At 42.6% G+C, this 20,522-nt stretch overlaps 1 protein-coding gene across 1 annotated transcript in view; it reads right to left on the bottom strand.

Moving 5' to 3' along the window:
• Nucleotides 1–14,725, bottom strand: part of LOC107105934 (conserved oligomeric Golgi complex subunit 5-like) — a 130,422-nt gene extending 115,697 nt beyond the window's left edge. The window contains exons 1-3 of the mRNA XM_015405989.1: nt 14,641–14,725; nt 13,899–14,038; nt 10,541–10,598 (exon numbers count right to left, since the gene is read on the bottom strand). Of these exons, the coding sequence (XP_015261475.1) occupies nt 10,541–10,598; nt 13,899–14,038; nt 14,641–14,725 (283 nt within the window). The remainder of the gene's footprint in view (nt 1–10,540; nt 10,599–13,898; nt 14,039–14,640) is intronic.
• Nucleotides 14,726–20,522: the final 5,797 nt, after the last annotated feature.

Genomic DNA, 20,522 nt, shown 5'->3' on the forward strand with positions numbered 1-20,522 from the left:
CCTGCCGAGCATTGTTTCAGATTATGGGACTTATCAAGTGCTCCCAAGGGAGTCATATCTCTCTTCTGAGGAGAGCCCTTGTCTGCCAGAACTCCCAAGGATGGCTTCCAAGGAGCTGCCTTCAGTCGAAGGGCTCTCTTGCCTCATTTTAGGGGTCAACAGGCCCTACAGGAAGACGTCTTATGGCCCTCATCCAGACATAGGAGACATTTGTGATGTTCATTGTTAGAAGCCATTTTAGCGCCACAGAATTGGCATTTCTTAAACAAATCTATGTCCTCCAACAGAGGAAATTTCTGGAAAGAGTCAAATAGGGGGTGGGTTTTTTTTAAGACAATCAGTCTGAGGTAAGTAAAGAGAAAATGCTCTGGAATATTTTTCCCGACAGCAGCAGAAAAAAGACTGAGGGAATAGTGCCTCCCCCTCGCCCTGTCATGTGACCAAATTGGTGGGAAAAACAAGCTATAGTTTTCCTCTATGAAGGGAGGGGGAGCACTCAATCTCATATTTTCTAGAAGCTCTTGGAACCTTCTCCCGCATCAGGCCTGCCCTCAGGCAGTCCTATGTGGGACTGCACAGAAGACACGCTGATGACCAGAGCAGTTACCAATATGAGCTATGTGTTCAGGAATTATGCATTCAGGCCCTTCCTCAAGAAAGATGATTTATCCAAAGCTGGATTACAGCAATGCTTTTTAACATGGACAGCTACTGAAGAAAGTTCAGAAGGTTCAGCTATTTCAAAATGCGTCAGCAAGATTGCGATCTGATATAAATCACAAGTACACATTTCACTGGTGCTAAAAGATTTATACTAGCTTCCAGGCTCTGTTTAAAGAGCTGGTTATTTATTTTACTTCATTTATAACCCGTCTTTCTTCCCAGTGGGAACCCCAAACAGCTTACATCATTCTCCTCTCCTCTATTTTATCCTCACAACAACCTTGTGAGAGACGTTGGGCTAAGTGTGTATAAATGGCTCATGGTCACCCAGCAAGCTTCCGTGGTGACGTAGGGATCTGAACCAGGGCCTTCCAGTTCCTTGTCAACACTTTTACCACTTCAGACCATTGTATACCTATATGAAGCTACATGATTACTGAGCCATTTGTTTGCTGGGCAGCCTGCTGGTTCAAGTGATGGACTAAGATCTGGGAGAGCCAGGTTTGAATCCCCACTGTGCCATGACAGAACCTCGCTGGGTGACTTTGGGCCAGTCATACACGTTCAGCCTAACCTACCTCATAAGGTTGTTGCAAGAATTAAATGAAGAGAGGAGAACAATGAAATCTGCCCTGGGTACCCATTGGGGAAAAGCACAGGGTATAAATGAATTAAAATAAATAAGTAAAATAAATCAAACTGCAGTTTACCATGATGACTGAATACCGCTGAAGAGACAGTAAACAGTTTGTGGAAAACAGCCTTAAGAATAAAGAGTTAATGTTGTTTTAATTTCCACATGGAAATAAAATCTCAAGCTTTCATATCTAGGGGAAAGATTTTCTCAAGAACAAACAGATTTTTGTCCTAATTATAGGGTGGGGAAATCGTATCATCTCTGAGGGACACTACCATTTCTACAGTGTAATAATATAGTTTCAAAACAGGATCAGAAGGTTAGCCAAACTTCAACATATTTCAGACCATGTGCACTTCTTATTGGAAGTTATATGAACTCAAGACTTCATTTTAACATATGCACACACAGTTAAAATTCATGTACAAACTCAGAAGCCTGTAGGAGTCCAATTCTCTCTATATAAACTAGGCTCAGCACACCAGGGTGACATAACAAGAATCTGTCAACCCACACATTTGTCAAAGCTTAGTCATCTATATAGCAAGACGCCAAAATCCAAGCCACATATTGTCAAGCTTTATTTAATAAGAAGATGAAAAGGTGAAAAAGATATCAGACACTCAGGTAGATTCAATAACCGATGTTGAGGACATAATGGAGTAAGCCATGAATTCCTTTGAGTGTTTCAAGAGTTCTCTCCACAGTAAGTTAATATGTGCTAAGTTGAATTCCATGGATCTGTTCCACTGTTGGAGGTCCTTTCCTCCAGTGGAAGGAGCATTCCACTGACACAAGAGGCTCTTCTCTTGCACAAGGAGAAGGCTCCTCCCATTGGAGGAAAGCTTCCCAACATGGAACAGATCTGAGGAATCCAGTCCCTGGATTTGTCTGTTCAGGGCAGCAGACATGGTCCCTTTCTCCCTTGTGAGGTAGGGTAATCTCTTAGCCTAAACCACGATAGGAGATCGACCAGTGAATTTGACCAAGGAATTGAACTTCATACTCCCATCTGAGTACAACCCTGTATCTGCTACCTGTGAAGGTGTGTCCATATTTTCTTGAATATTTGAACAAAGTTCATTCACTGTCTTCCATTTTAAAAAATATGAATTTGTGAAACTGAAATTGCTACCGTATATAGGATAAAAAGGAACTATAATGGCTGCTGGGAGTTAGCAACTAATTTCACCATCTCCCTGTTTAATGAGGCTATCCAATAGTTTTGTGGGAAAGAATACTTTGCCTTTCCAAGGCCAAATGTAGTTTCCTTTCCCACAGGAGGAAAAATGCTCATATTTTTGTTTTTGACAACACAAGGAAATCAACAGGGGAAAAATTTCTAACACTCTGCAGAGTAACAGTTGAAAATAGATCTTAAGATTGTCTTTCACAATGTCGTTAATGCTATTTCTTCTACCAGTATCCCATGAGAAGCTCAAACTCCCCTCCCCCGAAAACATTCCATGTATAATACCAAAAAAATCACCAATCATGATACAGTCATCTAGCTAAGACTTAGATTCAGGTGGGTAGTCGTGTTCGTCTGAAGCAACAGAACAAAGTGTGAGTCCAGTGGCACCTTCAAGACCAACATAGTTTAATTCTGGGTATTAGCTTTCATGTGCACGCACACTTTTTCATATACACTGAAACAGACTTCCTCAAGCCTTACATATAGGTAGAGAACAAAGTTCGGCACCTTTTAAGACCAACGAAGTTTTATTCAAGGTATAAGCTTGTGTGCACATACACTTCTTCAGATACAATGAAATGGAAGTTAACATTCCATAAATATAGGTAAGAGAGTGGGCAGCAGGTTACCCTTTGTTTGAGTTTAATTCTGGGGGGAAACATAGTGAAGGAAAGAAATATGTCAAAATTGGAGATTGATGAGCAGATGTATCCTTAACTGTGGAATGCTGAAAGTAATTAACTGAGACCCTGCCTGATTCTATATATGGTAAAAAGTGAGGGTTTAGTTGCCAGGAAGGGTTGGTTAGAGTTAAGATGCATAAGTAACTGAGCAATAAGAATAACTAAGACTGGATTAAAGCAGTTGGTGAGACCTGTGAATAGGAGCAAATTAGCATACAAATAAAAGTTAACAGACATGAGAACTAAGTTTTGAGTCCAGTGGCACCTTCAAGACCAACAAAGTTTAATTCTGTGTGTAAGCAAGAACTGAATGACTTAGCATGTGTAGATGCACACTTCTTCAGATATATTACAACAGACTTCCTTAAACTTAGTTCAACTAGCTACCATAATTCTGATAAATCAAAGTTCTAGATCAGGGGTGGTCAAACTGTGGCTTGGGAGCCGCATGTGGCTCTTTCACACATACTGTGTGGCTCCTGGCAGGGTGGTTGGGGAAGTGAAAGGGAGGCATCCCTCCCCGATCAGTCTTCCCTTCCCCAGCAAGTGTTCCCCTCCCTAGGTAAGGTTTGAGATGGGGGGGAGCAGAGAAAGAAAGCAACTTTAATTTTAAATGTGTTCTTAAAGACCCCCCTGCCAGCTGGCTTGGAGAAGGCATTTGTCTCTTTAAATCCCTTCTCCAAGTCAAGCCAGCGTGGGGGTCTTGGAAGATGCATTTAAAGTTAAAGTTGCTTTCTTTCCCCCTCTCCCCATTTATTTACTTTCTTTCCACCTTTCTTTCTCTCTCTCTTTTTCTCCCCTCCCTCCCCATCTAAAGTTAAATATCATTATCAATATGTTTTTACCCCTTTTGTTTTTATTTTTGGCAGTCTCATTCAATGTTAATAAAAAGCAAGTCTGCATATTTTCAAATAAAAACGTGTGTGTAATATTTGTTCATGTCTTGTGGCTCTCAAACATCTGACGTTGATTCTATATGGCTCTTACATTAAGCAAGTTTGGCCACCCCTGTTCTAGATAAACCATCGTTGCTCAGTCTTTATGCAGTGTCCGCATTTAGATATTTAATATGAATTCTTGACGTACATTACTAATTATTCCAGTATTTAATAAATGGCTGCCATTGACTCAAATTGCTCATGTTCACCATCTACTTTCCCTCAAGATGTGTTTGTAAACAGAAAACATATTCATCATCAGTATCACAAATCAAACCTTCTTATTCTTATCTCATTATACATGCTAAGTCACTCAGTTCTCGCTTATACCCAGAATTAAACTTTGCTGGTCTTAAAGGTGCCACTGGACTCAAATTTAGTTCTCACAGCTAATGTGCTGCTACTGACAAGCATTACCAACTACTTTAATCCAATCTTAGCTACACCTATGACTCAGTTACTTATACACCTTGACTCTAACTAGCCTTTCCTAGCAGCTAACCCCCCCTGCCTCTACCTAAATGTAAGACTTGAGGAAGTCTGTTTCAATGTATCTGAAGAAGTGTGCATGCACACAAAAGCTTATATCCAGAATTAAACTTTGTTGGCCTTAAAGGTGCCACCGGACTCAAACTTTATTCCAAACCTTCCTCATCCATTCTTGAACAAGCAATAGCTGATTTCAAAGAAAGAGAAGATTCTCCACCATAGCCGATAGGACTTCTTCTAGAGGGCCCACAGCCTGCCCTGCCCAGGCCCAAGTGGAGCCCCACATAGCAAAGGCAGCATCTGACCTGTGTTTGGGCAATTTGTACATTGTTTATTTAGTTAAGGCTATGGGGATCTGAAGCACCTTACTTCATTCCCTCTGCCTGAATTTTATACTTCCAACATCCCTGTGAGGTAATTTAAGGGGTGGATGGTGGGTGGATGCGAGTGTGTGAGTGAGAAACAGAGATATTGTCCCAAGGACACATAGAGCACTTCCATGGCAGAATGGGGATTTGAATCCGGGTCTCCCAGACTTTATTCAACAATAACCACTATACCTTTCATGACCCCTAGTGGGTTGCCACCTTTCTCTGCCACCACTCTGGACTTAGGGTCCCTTGGGAAAGCCCAGAGTACCCTCCCAAGCCCAACCAAAATGCCCCTTTTAGGCCAAGAAATATAGGCGTGATGACCAGGCAGAGAAAATTAAACAAATGGTTTATTAATACAGTAATGGGGCAAGGAAAACAAGACAAGGTGCTTAAAATATATAACAGTGTTTAAAGGCAAAATACATCTAAACCGGCTACCTATTTCTTTTAACTGGTTACTATTCAAGGCCCACAGCCTTTTATACCAGGCCTGTACCTGTACTCACTCTGTCCCAAGTGAGGGATTTTTCTCTCAGACCAGACTGTTCCCTCAGTTTAGCTCTGTGAGAGACAAGAACGCAGAAGAGAAAAGAACACAGTTCCACAGTTCACAAAGCTTAAGTCACAATCTCCTCACACAATCCCTGGACCCCGATTGGGTACAACCGTTGCTAAGCATTGTGGGGATTGTAGACTGTGCTTTCCACTCCCGCACAGGTCTCCAGGGCTTAGACCTCACTAGGCCTCGTCTACCAGTTCTACACAGATCATGACAATACCTCAATGGCTTCAGTCAGCAAATTGTGTTAGGATTCTTTTGCACACAGTGTGCATTTGAAATTATCACTCAAAAGATAAAATAACATGTGGAAAAAAAATCCAGATGGTCAGCTATGTTGGTCTGAAGCAGAAGAACAAATTTAGAATCCAGTGGCACCTTTAAGACCAACAAAGGTTTATTCAAGATGTGAGCTATCGTGTGCACACACACCTTTTCAAATACATTAGAATGACATGGAAGGTTCAAACTTATAGCCAGAGAACTTTAGACATTCATCTGCTAGTTTGACATATTGATTGTTTTACAACTGTTGACCGTATAACCTTAACTTGCTATTTAGTGTCACTTTGCATACCTTGAACATCATCATATTACATGTTCATTCTCTGGCTATAAGTATGAACCTTCCATGCCATTCTAATGTATTTAATACCGTGAATAAACCTTTGCTGGTCTTAAAGGTGCCACTGGCTTCTAAATTTGTTCATATGAAAACAATTTTTCCAAGCAAATAATCTTGCTCTCAGATACACAATCTAGTGTCTAGTAACCTGCATATAATTAACTTTTTTAAAATTACACATTTTAAAAACCCATATAAGACCCATACAAGACAAAGTACATACAATATATTCACCTCCTTAAACAAACAGGAACAGTCTTTACATAGAGAAGAACTAATATGGACATACACATGAGCTTCAGACAAGGCTCACAAACTCAAGAAAAAGGGAGTGCATCGTGTATACTCCTTGAAGTTATTTATAGTCCATCTTTCTCCCTGGGACTCAAGGCAGAATTGGCTAGACTGTCTATCTACCAAAATTATAGTAAAATTATATAGGTAGGAAATCTTAGGCCTCCCTTTTAGTGTGTGATGGCTCACCATTTATGACTTTTGTCACAAAAACAGTGATTAAGAAGAAATATATATTTTCCCAAAAACCAAGTAGAAATATATTGGCTCTATGTTGCTTGCTTTGAGAATTCTTTCAATTAAAAACTCTAGTTACCCATGCCTGCAGTGATTTCCAGAATGTTTTGCATGCTTTTCTGTATCAGCCCTTCTTATAAACGCAGAAAGGATCTGTCAAAAACAATTTCTAAACAGCAGGCTCCACCTGCTGACAATCTAAGAATGTACATTACAGCAAAAAAGTGAAGGAAACTGCCAAAAGCACTGTTCAAATCCTGGTAGTACCTTAAAGACCAACAAGTATCCAAGGTATAAGCTGGACCTCCTGATGGCACCTGGTATATTTGGCCACTGTGTGACACAGAGTGTTGGACTGGATGGGCCATTGGCCTATTCCAACATCAGCTTCTCTTATGTTCTTAAGAATCAAAGCTCCCTTACTCAGATACCAGTACCAAAAGCACTAGTAATTAGAAACAAATTAAATATGCTTACCAGAACGACGCAATTAACAGTTTAATCCCAAAGAGAGGTTTTTGTTTTTTGCCGTCAAGTCACAGTTGACTACGGTTTGCTTTTTTCTATTGCAGTTCACTGTTAAGGAATTTAACTCAGTAGGAAGGACTTTCAGTTACCTAATAATAGTAGTGGAAACTTACGTAGATCACCACTTTCAAAGTATAGTTGTTTATTATTATGTACTTGAACATCACTTGCAAATGTTTTGTTGCACCTATTCACATTGTTACATATTTTTGTAATCATAATTTCTTGTATCAATAAAAAATATTGTATAAGAAAAAAGTCACAGTTGACTTACAGCAACCCCATAGGATTTTCAAGGCAAGAGACATTTAGAGGTTTGCCACTCCTTGCCTCTACGTCATGACCCTGGTATTCCTTGGAGGTTTCCCGTCCAAATACTAGCCAGGGTTGACCCTGCTTAGTTTCCAAGGTCTGACAAGACTGGGTTAGCCTGGGCTATCCAGGTCAGGGCAAGAGAGGTACATTTTGATGTAGTGGTTAGGAGCACGGACTTGGACCTGGGAGAACCGAGTTCGTCTCCCCACTCCTCCACATGCAGCTGCTGGTGTTACCTTGAGTCAATCATAAGCTATTTCAGAGCTGTTCTCTCATGAGCAGTTCTTGAAAGAGCTCTCTCAGCCCCATCTACCTCACAGGGTGTCTGTTGTGCAGAGGGGAAGGGAAAGGAGATTGTAAGCCGCTCTGAGACTCCTCTGGGTAGTGAAGGGCGGGGTATAAATCCAATCTCTTCTCTGCTTCTTCCTCCACTCTGCTTAGGAGGATGTAACTATGTAAGAGTGGACTTTAAATAAATCACCTTCACTGTTAGACATATTCCCCAAGTCACTTTCTACTCACAGGAAGAGTCAAATCCCACTAACCACAGCCAGGCATATACTTAAGACTCCTGTACAAGGACCTCTCCTTTTCATAGGTGCCTGCTCATTTGGTAAGAATTTGACCGAGAACCTATTGTGAGGTAAAGCGAGTGAGCAACAGAACAGGGCTCTTCCTGTTGTGATACCTAAACTGCTGAACATCCTCACCACATCAGTTTGTCTGGCACCAAGGCTTCCAAGATTTAGACACCAGGACAAGATTTTTCCCCCTCAGGAAGGACATTTGTTGATCATTGCTTACAGAGTTTATTGTGTTGGGCTTGGTATAAACTACTGCACAAAGGTTTGTTTTAAGATCCAGGTGGGCAGCAGTGTTCTGAAGCAGTAGAACAAAGTTTGAGTCCAGTGGCACCTTTAAGGCCAACAAAGTTTTATTCAAGGTATGAGCTTTCATGTACACACTTCCTCAGATACATTGAAATGGAACATAACAGTTCATTCATTAAGTAGAGTGTGAATTAGCATACAACATAATGAGGATGTTTTAACAGATACAAAAACTAAACAGGAATAACAAGTTTATATGGTCACCATTTGTTTGGATTTAATTACAGGGGAAAACACAGTGGAGCAAATAAATATGTCAAAACAGGAAACTGATTGTGTAAAAGTATCCTTCTCAATTGTGGAATGCTTAAGAACAGTTAACTAAGACTCAGGCCCTTTTCAAACTGCATTTGTATTCCATTTTAGTAACTGGTTACTAATGGATTTCTTCTGTCATTTCAGACAGACCTGTTTTAGTAACTGGCTACTAGCAGAATTTATTTACCTGTTCATACAAACCCAGTTGCATCAGGTTAGCAAGTATGGTTGAACGGCTTTTGAGGGAAACTGCTTTTTTCCGTTTTCAACCCCTTCATTGCACCTGAATCACTGTAGTGTGCTGTTTAAAATGTTCATAGTGCTTCCTGCAATGCCACTTCCCCCACCACCACCCTTTTTCACCACGTGATTTTCCTCGAACTTTTTTACCATTCTAATGTGAACACTATAGCACTAAACCACTACAGCACTTCAGTGCTTTAGCAGCACCATTGAGATGCATGGACTCCATTGATTCCATGGAGTCAATGCATCTCAGTGGTGCCCCTATAGCGCTGAGCTGCTATAGTGCTCACATTAGACCATAAAATAAAATCTAAGGAAGATTGTACAGTGAAAAAGGGCAGGGGGGGAAACGGCACTATTTGAAATTACCATAGTGCTTCAGAGACAGCTCATTAGCAGAAGGAAATTCGCTGTATGAAACCCCTGTCCATGTATCACTGTACTCAAAATCAGGCCAATAATAAACAACATCTGATTTAGAACAGTAATCGCATTGCAGAGATACAAAGCACCTTTAAGAACAAGAAAGTTTTATTCAAGTTATGAGCTTTTTGGCTTGCTACAGAGAGCGAGAGAGTTTTGTTGAGCTTATTATGCCAGGGTTCTCCTGGGTGCAGCTGGGTTTCCCTCCTCTTTTTCACTGTATTCATGCCCACATGATCCAGACTCTCTCAGTAGGAAAGCAATGTGAAATATTTAGATGAGGAATAACAAACCAGTAAAACGGATTAGGCTGAGAGTGTGTGTCCAGACCAAGTTTACACAGCACATTTCCTTTGTAGACTGGGGATTCTGAACTTCCCAGATAGTAGGCTGATACTGACCACTATACATTGCTGTCTCTCTATTCTTGCGCTGCCTCATAGGAGCTGTAGTTATTTCTCTGGGGAAGACTATAGTTTTGTAGACAAACACATAGCCCTCAGTCTGTGTCATGGTGCCTTCACATGTTCTTGACCAGCACCAGAAGCAACTTATGTACAAAAGCTCGCAATGCCCAGCCATTTCATGTTTTCCCCTGGGTCTTAGGCTCAGTGCATTGACCATGAGATTTCTGTATGAATGTCAATAAATCAAAAGTAGGTTGTCTTGTGTACACAGCATCATCAGGCAGAATGCTTTTCTACCCCTTGTTTGATTCCCAGCACCAGGTGTAGAAACCTGTAAACAGCATACTCAAGATTGCTACAGTACAGACACTGTCTCCAGATTTTGACGCAATAATTCAGAGCAAAAGGTGTCGGTTATCAGAGACTGTTAAATAAACAAAATATTGCAAAAGTGCTAATGTTTTAAGCATGTTTTATTTTAAGTTTAAAAAATCTTTTTGTTTGTCTGTGTCCTTTATAAAGTTTATATCTCTGCTACTTGGCATTACATTTTATGACACACATGGCCCGGCCTGACAAGGTCTCATTCATGTCAGATTCGGTCCTCATAACAAATGAGTTCGACACCCCTGGTCTAGAGTCTCAATAGAGGTCTTTTACATCACCACCTAGCCAATACTTTTAACTGGAGATACCAGTTAAACCAGGGACCTTCTGGATGCAAAGCAAATGCCTTAGCCACCAAATCACACCAACCCAGAAGGATAAAACATGCTCACCTTCCAAAGATTCTATGCCAGTGGCTTGGGCAAGCAAATCCTCATGCCTTGCAACAACCTATAAAGTAAGAATTTTGATTATAATTTGCATGTTAATTCACAATAAAAAATGGTTTGTGCACAAGGCCACAGTCTGAGAAGTGCAAGTCAAAAGCATCTGTAGACATAAGAAGTTGTCTGGTTCTTTGGATAGTAGCCTACACTGGCACTAATGGCAGCTGACCATAATAGTAATATTATTTCACCTGTCATTATGTTGAGTAAATGGCAGACTATTCTGATGAGTTAACACCATTCCTAGAAAGCACCAGTATAAAACTCAGATTTGGTTCATGCCCTTACCATGGCACAGCCTTGAAGATATGTTCACTGAACTGGCTGGAAATCTTATCCTGGGTTGGATCTTACCTAAATTCCATAAACGGAATAGTAACTCCCCCTGTCACCCAGAATAGCCCAAAATGCCCCCTAAAATGTCGCTCCAGGTGGATGAGGGACCCCAGCAGAACAGGAGGGGGGAGTCTGAGGGCTGCTACAGGAGGGGAAACTGCCTTCCCTCTTGAGCATGCAGATTGTTTTCAATGGGATCCAACCCAATGTGCAGCTGACAACTGTCAACATCCTCAGGACAAACAACCCAAGCAGCTGTTGCCCCCTGGTGTGAACTGGCAACCAAGACAATTTATGCAAGGCAATGTATTTTATGTGAATCCCTCTCAAAGTTTTATTATCTTGCTGCACCTTGAATTTCTCCAACAGATTCTAATAGTTCTGCCTGTTCAGGTCACAAAAAAAGCTGCCTCATGTCTTTTTAACTGAAAAGTACCGTATATACATTTTATTTAGCTGTGCTGTCTTTTCCCTGTGAAATACTGCTACCTCATATTGAATTCTACAACTTTCCCAGATTCAAACACACAAGATTCAGTCAGACATTCTACAGTCCCAAAGTAAAACATGACAAGAGATTGCTAAACGCAATCCCAAACAGAATTGAAATCAAAGGGCTGAAAGTGAAGTAAGAAGAAGAAGGAGGAGGATTGTGATTTTAATGTACTGTATAGATTGTTTTAGAGGTATTGTTTTATTGCTTTTATTGTTGTAAGCCGCCCTGAGCCGCTTCGGCGGGAGGGTGGGATAAAAATCAAATAAATAAATAAATAAATAAATAAATACACACACACACACACACACACACACACACACACTAGAAATAATGCCCGTTGCGGAAATAAATACAACGGGATCTAGAAAGAGGCTCTGGGAGAGTGCTCTGGCTTTGGGCAAACAGTGTCAGTTTCCTGTGGCGACCTCAGCAGGGTTTAATGACGGAGTCCACTGTTTTCTCCAGAGGGACTGATCTCTGCTACCTGAAGAGCATTTGTATGTTTGAGTTATCTGTAGCCCTCACCTGGAGAGTGGTAACCATTGTTACCCATTCTCCTCTCCCCTATGAGGTATGTTACCCAACTGCCTTGCGGGGGGGGGAGTTTGAGGTGTGGAATGGACTGAAGTCCAATCAGCTTCCATATGCAAAAGACCAGGTTGTCGCAGCAGTTGTGGTGTGGGCGGGACCCGGGCTTTGCCTTCTGATTGGTGGCGATATATGCTGAGGAGCAGTGCCATCAGCCATACACTAAGGGAGTGCATTTTAGAATTAGAACTTTGGCACCCTGTATTCAATTCTATATAAGGAGATATATATATATACCCCACCCTTCACTTGGGAGTCTCAGAGCGGCTTACAAACTCCTTTCCCTTCCCCTCCCCACAACAGACACCCTGTGGTGGGTGGGGCTGAGAGAACTCTGACACAAACTGCTCTTTTTCAAGGACAGCTGTGCCAGAGCTTGTGACTGACCCAAGGTCACATCAGCAGGTGCAAGTGGAGGAGTGGGGAATCAAACCCGGTTCTCCCAGATTAGAGTCCACGCACTTAACCACTACACCAAACCATAAGACCATCATTTAATTGCACAGCTCTTGTATCAACCCTTGGCTACTCTGCTATTACATCCCAAAAATTAACATAAGTAAGAGGAAGAATGGCACACCTACAAAAGGGGCCCTTATATATGTTTTAAAATTTGTAATTAATAAATACATGTATCTTTTTCTATATATTTTCTACATTTAGTTTTTTAATATTGGCCCTCTTTTTCACATTTTACTAACCTTTGTTAGATTCTGACACCTACAAAAGGAACACTAAGGAAAAGCAAATGTAATGGGTTGCATTTTGTAAATATTTTATATATGTTCACAGGCAGAGATTTTCATGAGAAGTGCCCAGAAACATTTCAGTTTTAATCAGTAGGAAGGAACAGATGCCATTTTTTACCCTTAGAAATGTCATGAATGTCTAGCATGGCTGTCCAAAAGTTAAATTGCATTACGAAACCTCATTCTCTTTAAAGCAGATGAATTATCTTGTGTTATCTGGCAGTGCCTGAGTGGAGACTGTTACCATTAGGTGCAGAGTTTTTGCCACCTGATCTGTTCACCCCCTACAGTCCCTTGAAGCTTAGGGAATCTGCCTCCTAGAAAGGAGGAAGTGTCTGGGGCTTGGTGTGGCCACCAAGGCAGAGCTTTTACCCACCCACAATCAAGGTTCCCTCTAAGCTGCGGAGTCTGGTGAGCAAAAATTCTACTTTGTGAGCTGCTGGCATTAAAGTTGTGAGCGAGCGATTTGGCTGCTGCATAACTTAGTTTGCTCTGGAGCCATTCTTCCTGAGCGGAGACAAAAATGTGTGAGCCGGAGGCTAAGAAACTATGAGCTAGCTCACATTAACTCAGCTTAGAGGGAACACTGCCCACAATGCTTCCCTTCCCTCCACTGAGGACTAGTTTGTTGCTGCCAAAGCAATTTGTTGCATTTGGTGATCTATTGTTTACTCCTGTTGTAAACTGCTTTGAGTCCACATTCAGTGGAGAAAAGTGCAGTTAAAGGAGCCAAAACAAACACTCCCACTTTTATGGGTGAAGAAGACCAACTTTCTCTTATAGAGGACAAGCAATGCATATTTTACATTTACAATTTCCTACATACTTTGGTGCTTCACTATTAAGATTTGTTTTAACACCAAAACCCACACACTTATCTAATATGCGCTATCCTCACTTACATTATTTACATACTCAGCTTTGGAAAATGTACACGTTGACAATTTGAAACAACTGGGTTAGCACCAGCTCAGCTATACTATAGGGAAGCTTTTGTAGGAGACAAAAATTAGCAATCAGTACCTCATAACCCAACAAGTAAACATGAAGTTACTTGTTATCATTTTAAAAGCCAACTGTACAATGCTATTCAGATCTCAGTATGTAGATCAAGTGCAATCTGCAGGACGCTTACTTGCAAGTGGAGTTCCTTATCCAGCTGACTGATCCCTTGAGCAAGTTTTGCCAACTGTTCAGCTATAACTGCTTGATGAATAGACTGTGAGGTGTACACTTTTACATCAAAATCTTCCCTCAAGAAGTCAGCATAACATTCTGAAAGAGACAGCAAAAGGAGTTATTTAACTTTCTTCTCCCTAACAGGCATTCCAAGTTTACTCCCAATCAGCCTCCATGGAATTATCTCCCAAGCCTATCATGCAGATCTATACAGGCACTCCACTTTTCGTCTCTTTCACTAACTCAGGCATGCGACTCTTAATACAATCACTGTCCCCTACCAAGGCATGAGAAACTTCACATTAGCCTTATTAAACAGCCCCAGAATCCACCGTGAGTGACTCCACTAACCATAACCTCAGCCAAAAGAAACCTTCAGTCAACCGGCCCTTATTTGTCCGCCAAAGGACTTAATGTTTTCCCGAGAGCCAGCCATTCACACGGGAAAGGACGAAGTCTAAACTAAAAGCCATGGGCTTACACCGGAGTGTCTCTGCATAGGATCGCAATGTAAAAAACAATCAACTACAGACTAACAACAATCCTTTCAGCACAGAAGGGCTGCAAACCGAAAGTCACTTCCTGGGGAACAAATCCCAGTGAGCATAATGGAACTTTCTCCAGACTAACATGAAAAGGACTGCCCATGCAGACCCGTTATCCTCGCTTCCCAAGCGCCTCCTGAAACTTCCCCTCACCATCTCCTAACAACGGCCCCACTGCCGTTTCCGGGGGGACTGCAGGTGCAGCTCCAAAACCAAACGCGCCTCTTTCTCCTTCCATGCTGGCATGCAACCGCCTTCCAATGATGCAGTCAGTCTGCGACAAGGAGCTCAACGTCGCTCGGGTCTCTCTTTCTTCCGGGATGATCTGCCGGAGCAACGCATCGCTCTTAGCCAATCGCTGGCTTTATTGAGGCAAAAGCGATGGCGGAACCGCGGCCATGTCAGGGTAAAAGATCCGACAGTAAACCCGAGCCCTTCAAAATATTTGCAAATTCCACAACGGTAGCCGTCGTGTTACAATGCCATCCTGTGCAGGGTTACTCCAGTCTAAGCCAGTTGAAATCAGTGGGTTTAGTCTGCAGTATCAGGAGCCCGGTAAGGTTGCCAAGCTCCAGGGTGGCGATGTCCTGGCATTGCATCTGATCCCCAGGCGATAGAGGTCAGTTCCCCTGGAGAAAACGGCTGTTTTGGAGGGTACACTCTATAACATTATACCCTGCTGAGGACCCTCCCCTTCCAAACCCCACCCTCCTCGGGCTCCATGCCTGAAATTTTCCAGCCTACAGTTGGCAACCCTAGGAAGAGGAACATGAATTTATTACTCCCACAGAAGTAAGAAGAAAATTGGCACAAAAATTATGCTGGAATAAAATCCTGTTAGTTTTGAAATCCAGAAGATAATCCCTGTTGTCTGTGAGCACTGCGGCGGCAAGAGTAAAGATAGCTCTCTCTCTCTAGTGATGCTTTAAAGACTAACAACATTTTATTCCAGTAGGGTTACCAAATGGGGCCGGGGCGCGGGGAATCCCCCGCTTTGGCGGCCCGATTTCTGACACGACAGAATCGCCCCCCGGGGGAAACCCCACCCCTGTGTGCACGTCACCCGGATGTGACGTCGCACGCTGGGGGCGGGGCTACAGCCATTTGAGGAGAAAACATATTGTTTTCCCCTCAAATGGCTGTGGCCCCGCCCCCAGCATGCGATGTCACATCTGGGTGACGTAGATATGTCGCGTGCGCAAGTAAAGAGGCTTCTTTTGAAAAGTGGAAGGTCTGCCCCAGTGAATTAAACAGAAGGGACCACAGGATCTGGCAAAAGAAATGTAAGTCAATAATTAGGCATGCAAAAACAGATTTTGAGGATCAGGTTGTTGAAAGCATCAAGGCAAACAATAAACATTTAAATATATCTGGAACAGGAAACCAGGCAGAGGAGCAGTTGGGCCTTTGGATGACCAAGGAATAAAGGGATTGCCAAAGGAAGATGGGGAGATGGCAGAGAAGGTCAATGAATTTTTTTGCTTCTGTGTTCACTGTGGAAAGTGTGGGGCATGTACCCATTTCAGGAACAGAGTCCAAAGAACTGAGTCAAATTGAGGTGACAAGACATATTGGGGCAATTAAAAACCAATAATTCTCCAGGTCCTGGTGGCCTGCACCCAAGAGTTCTCAGGAAATCCAAATGTGAGATAGTTGATCTACTAACCCATGTATGTAAAAGGTAAAGGTTCCCTTGCTCGAAAGCCAGTCGAATCCGACTCTAGGGTTGCGGTGCTCATCTCTGTTACAAAGCCAAGGAGCCAGCGCTGTCCGAAGACATTTCCGTGGTCATGTGGCCAGCATGACTAAACACCAAGGCGCACAGAATACTGTTACCTTCCCAGTGAAGTGATACCTATTTATCTACTTGCAATTTCTTGCTTTCGAACTGCTAGGTTGGCAGGAGCTGGAACTAGAGACGGGAGCTCACTCCGTCATGCGGCACCCGGGTCTCGAACTCCTGAACTACCGACCTTCCACAGCCTGCAGTTCAGCGTCTTAACCACTTGAGCCACTTGGCCTGCACGCAAGAGTTCTCAGGAAATGCAGATGTGAGATAGTTGATCTACTAACCCATGTATGTAACCTTTCACTAAATTCAGCCACAGTACCAGAAGACTGGAAGCAAATGTGACACCAATTTATAAAAGGGATCCAGAGGGGAACCAGGAAATTACAGGCCCATCAGCCTAACATCTGTCCCAGGCAAATTAGTAGAAACTGTCATCAAAGATAGAATTATTAGGCAGATAGAGGAACAAAGCCTGCTGAGGGAGAATCAGCATGGCTTCGGTAAAGGGAAGTTCTGCCTCATCAACCTTTTGGAGTTCTTTGAGAAAGTAAAAAGCATGTAGACAACAGTGATCCAGTAGATATTAGATACCTGGACTTTCAAAAGGCTTTTGACAAAGTACTTCACCAAAGACTCCTGAGTAAATTTAGCAGTCATGGGATAAAAGGATGGGTTCTTTTCTGGATTAAATTATTCAGGATGGTGAAAACCGAGGCTGACTGTGAAGAGCACCAAGAGGATTGGGTGAGTGGGCAACAATGTGGCAAATGAAGTTCGATGTTGGTAAGTGTCTGTTGGCAGAATTTAGAGATGAAAAGGAAGTGGAGCACTGACTGCTTAGAGAAAAAATAAGTAGGTTTATTATAGAAGAACAAACTGTTATAGAACAGACAGAGAGAAAGCCTACACTAACCAGTCTAACTGCTGTAAAAGGAACAAAGAGCAATAGGAAGCTCTACAGGAGCAGGAAATTTCCAGAAGAGCCAATCAGCAAGGGCACAATTTGAAAAAGTGGGAAGTCCCTAGTCTAGCTATGCTAACTACAAGTCCCTCAGCTGTCCCTCTGTAGGATGATCTTCAGATTTTCATAAGGTTGCACTATAGACCTTGCATACTCCAACAAGTGTCAGGTGATGCATATTGGGACAAAAAAATCCCAGCTTCAAGTATAGGCTAATGGAGTCTGAACTTGCTGAAACTGAGAGGGGAAAAGATCTTGGACGTGTCAATGGAAGTGTCAACCTAGTGTGCTGCAGCAGTGAAAAAGGCAAACTTACACTGCCCTTTTGGGACATAAACAGAAATACATTGGCACCAGGTACCTCCCTGGTCACAGCATTTCTTGGACAACTGTGGTTAAACCCAGGTAGTCAGGGGTCTTTTGGGGCCAGAGCGGTGCTCTGAGAGCCCAAGAGCTGGCAAAATGACAGTGGCAGCAAGCCTCAGCTCCCTGCGCTACAGACTGTTGCCGCCTTTTCGGGGCCCGCGCCAGAGCGCTGCAGCCCCAGGGAGTCCCGAGGAGGCCTGTCACTAAATTCCCAGGGCCCGCGCTGGAGCGCTGCGGCCCCAGGGAGGCCGGAGGAGGCCTGTCGCCACCTGCCTGGGGCCCACACTGGAGCTCTGCGGCCCCAGGGAGGCCGGAGGAGGCCCATCGCCGCCTCCCAGGGTAAGTGAGGGATCCGCAGGGTGTGGCGGAGGCTTAATTGGCCTTTTCTTTTCCTCCTTTTCTTTCTCTTTCCAATCTCTTCCTTCCTCTCTTTTCCTTCTTCTTTCCTTCTCTCTCCCTCTTTCTTCCCTTCTCGCTCTTTCTTTGTTTACCTCCTTTCATTCTCTCCTTTTCCTCTTTCCATCCTTCCCTTCTCGCTCTTTCTTTCCCTCCTTCTTTCTTTCTCTTTCTTTTCCTCTTTCCTTCCTTCTTTCCTTCTCTTTCCTTCTTTCATTCCTTCTCTCTACTCTCTCTCTCTCTTTCCTTCCCTCTTTCCTCCTTCTGCGGCCCAACTCTAGTGGGAAGGGGTTTAAACTTTAAACTCCTTCTCTCTTTGCCTCCCCCCTGCTGGCTGGGGAAGGGAAGGGGAGGCTTTTGAAGATGCCTTCCCCCCTTTTGCTTCCCCTTCTGACATCACTTCCGGTGATGTCAGGGGGCATTGCATATGCTAATGAGCTATTATGCTAATAGCCTAGTAGCTCATTAGCATACCGTAACCTAATGAGCTCCTGGAGCTCTTTTTCTACGAAATGACCCCTATGTTCAATAGAGGAGCAAGGGTGTATATAGGCTCTGTGACATCACTCAGAATGCACAAATTTGGCCCAAATCATATCTAGAAAAGAAACACAATATGGAAACTCCGTGGATCCAATACCATCAGATCTATTATATATTTTACAAAACTGGATTAAACTCTACTTAATAGAGATGTATCCAAATTGGAGCAGTTTTTGAAATCTAAAGTGAACTATTCTAAGGGCTTGATCTCTATAATTTATAAATCTCTGAATGTTAAGCATTGGACATGCCAGTCCAGCTGCCAGGGAGCTTGGCAAAAAGACTGTGGTAACACTATTGATGAACAACAATGGAGTTCAATATGGTCCTCCAATATTTATACCTCAAAAGCATTAAATATTCTATTGCAATCTTTCAAAATTTATACCGGATGGTATTTGACCCCACTGATACTATATCACACAAAATTAATTGGTAACCCTCAGTGTTGGGAAGGGTGTGGTAATACGGGCACCTTCATTAACTGCTGGTGGATGTATCCAAAAATTCAACCTTTTTGGGAAAGGATCAGGGGTCATTTCCTGCAGGAGCGCACAGGAGCGGAGCTCCAGCAGTAAAGAGCCCAGGGAGCGGGCACATGCAACAAGCCCCACCCCCTGCTCCCAGCAGCCCCCAGCCACCGCAAGACACAGCCCAGGATTGCAGCGCTCCTCCCAGGCCCCCCCCCCAGTCCAAAACAGTCCAGTGGCACCTTTAAGACCAAGTTTTATTCAGGTACAAGCTCTCCTTCCTTTGTGAGGACAGATCTGCATGTTCTCCCCCCCCCCCCCAATAGCTAGCAATCCAAAACAGTCCAGTGGAGCCTGAGCGGTGGGTGTTGCCTCCTGACATACTTCCGGTGATGTGAGGGGGTCTGGCATATGCAAATAAGTTATGCTAATGAGTTATGCTAATGAGCTCCTGCACCTCTTTTTCTACAAAATGACCCCTGGAAAAGATATTTACATACATAAAAGATATAACTAATTACTCTTTGCCAAGCAACCCCGAACTCGTCTTGCTAAACTTATAGCCCACTAATACAAGTTCCAAACAGAAGAAAGAATTAATAGTCATACCGTTGACAGCAGCTAAGATGTTGTTAGCACAGAGATGGAAGTCAGATAAGACCCCTATGGTTAGACAATGGTTTGTGAAAATATGGAAATTGATAGTGATGGACAAAATATCAGATCAGTTGGTATTGGCAGAAAGTCCAAATGATCAGTCCTTCTTTTTGAAGAAATGGTACACTTTTGATTATATCACTAATTCCATCACAAAGGACAACAGACTACCTAGAAAATATGCTCACTTTTTTCTGTAGTAATGATCTAGTTGTATGAAATGTTTCTTCACAATTCAAAGTTATTGTCAGGATCGGACCCTTGACCTGGGACTTGATTGTCTTAGTATCATGATCAGTAACTGTCTCTTGCTGCCCTGCGTTGCTAATGCCCACTTTCACTTTTGTAAACCCCCACCCACTTCGCACATCTGCTGGCTTTGCTTATTACCTTACCAGTCCTTCCTGACTGGTATGAGCATCAATTTGTGAAGTACTTGCAATGGAACTGAAAGTAAGTCTAACAACTGTTCTAGTTAAAAATCATTCCATTCAGCTTCATGTCTTTTTCCACTCCTTATAACTATGCTTTTTTCAGGAGAATTTGACTAAGAAGAAAACAAATAAGAAGTTATATTGTTTTTAAAAAGAAACTAAGCTGAATCAAGAGGTTGACATCTTCCAACTTTATAAGACTTCTTACTCATGAGGAAGATTGGTGAAATGAGTGTAAAAACCGGTGTGCTCATCGAGGATATGTTTATGTTGGACTTTGCTTTGCCTATGTCTGAATTCTCTAACCATATTGTAAGATTAATGGCTTCACAAATTGATGCTCATAGAATTAAATGTGTCATTGTTAATTTTACCACAGTGGTTTTCGTCTGTTGGCATGTCTTAGTGCTATAAGC

Source organism: Gekko japonicus, unplaced genomic scaffold, assembly GCF_001447785.1.
Source record: "Gekko japonicus isolate JY-2015 unplaced genomic scaffold, Gekko_japonicus_V1.1 scaffold1651, whole genome shotgun sequence".
Classification (NCBI taxonomy): domain Eukaryota; kingdom Metazoa; phylum Chordata; class Lepidosauria; order Squamata; family Gekkonidae; genus Gekko; species Gekko japonicus.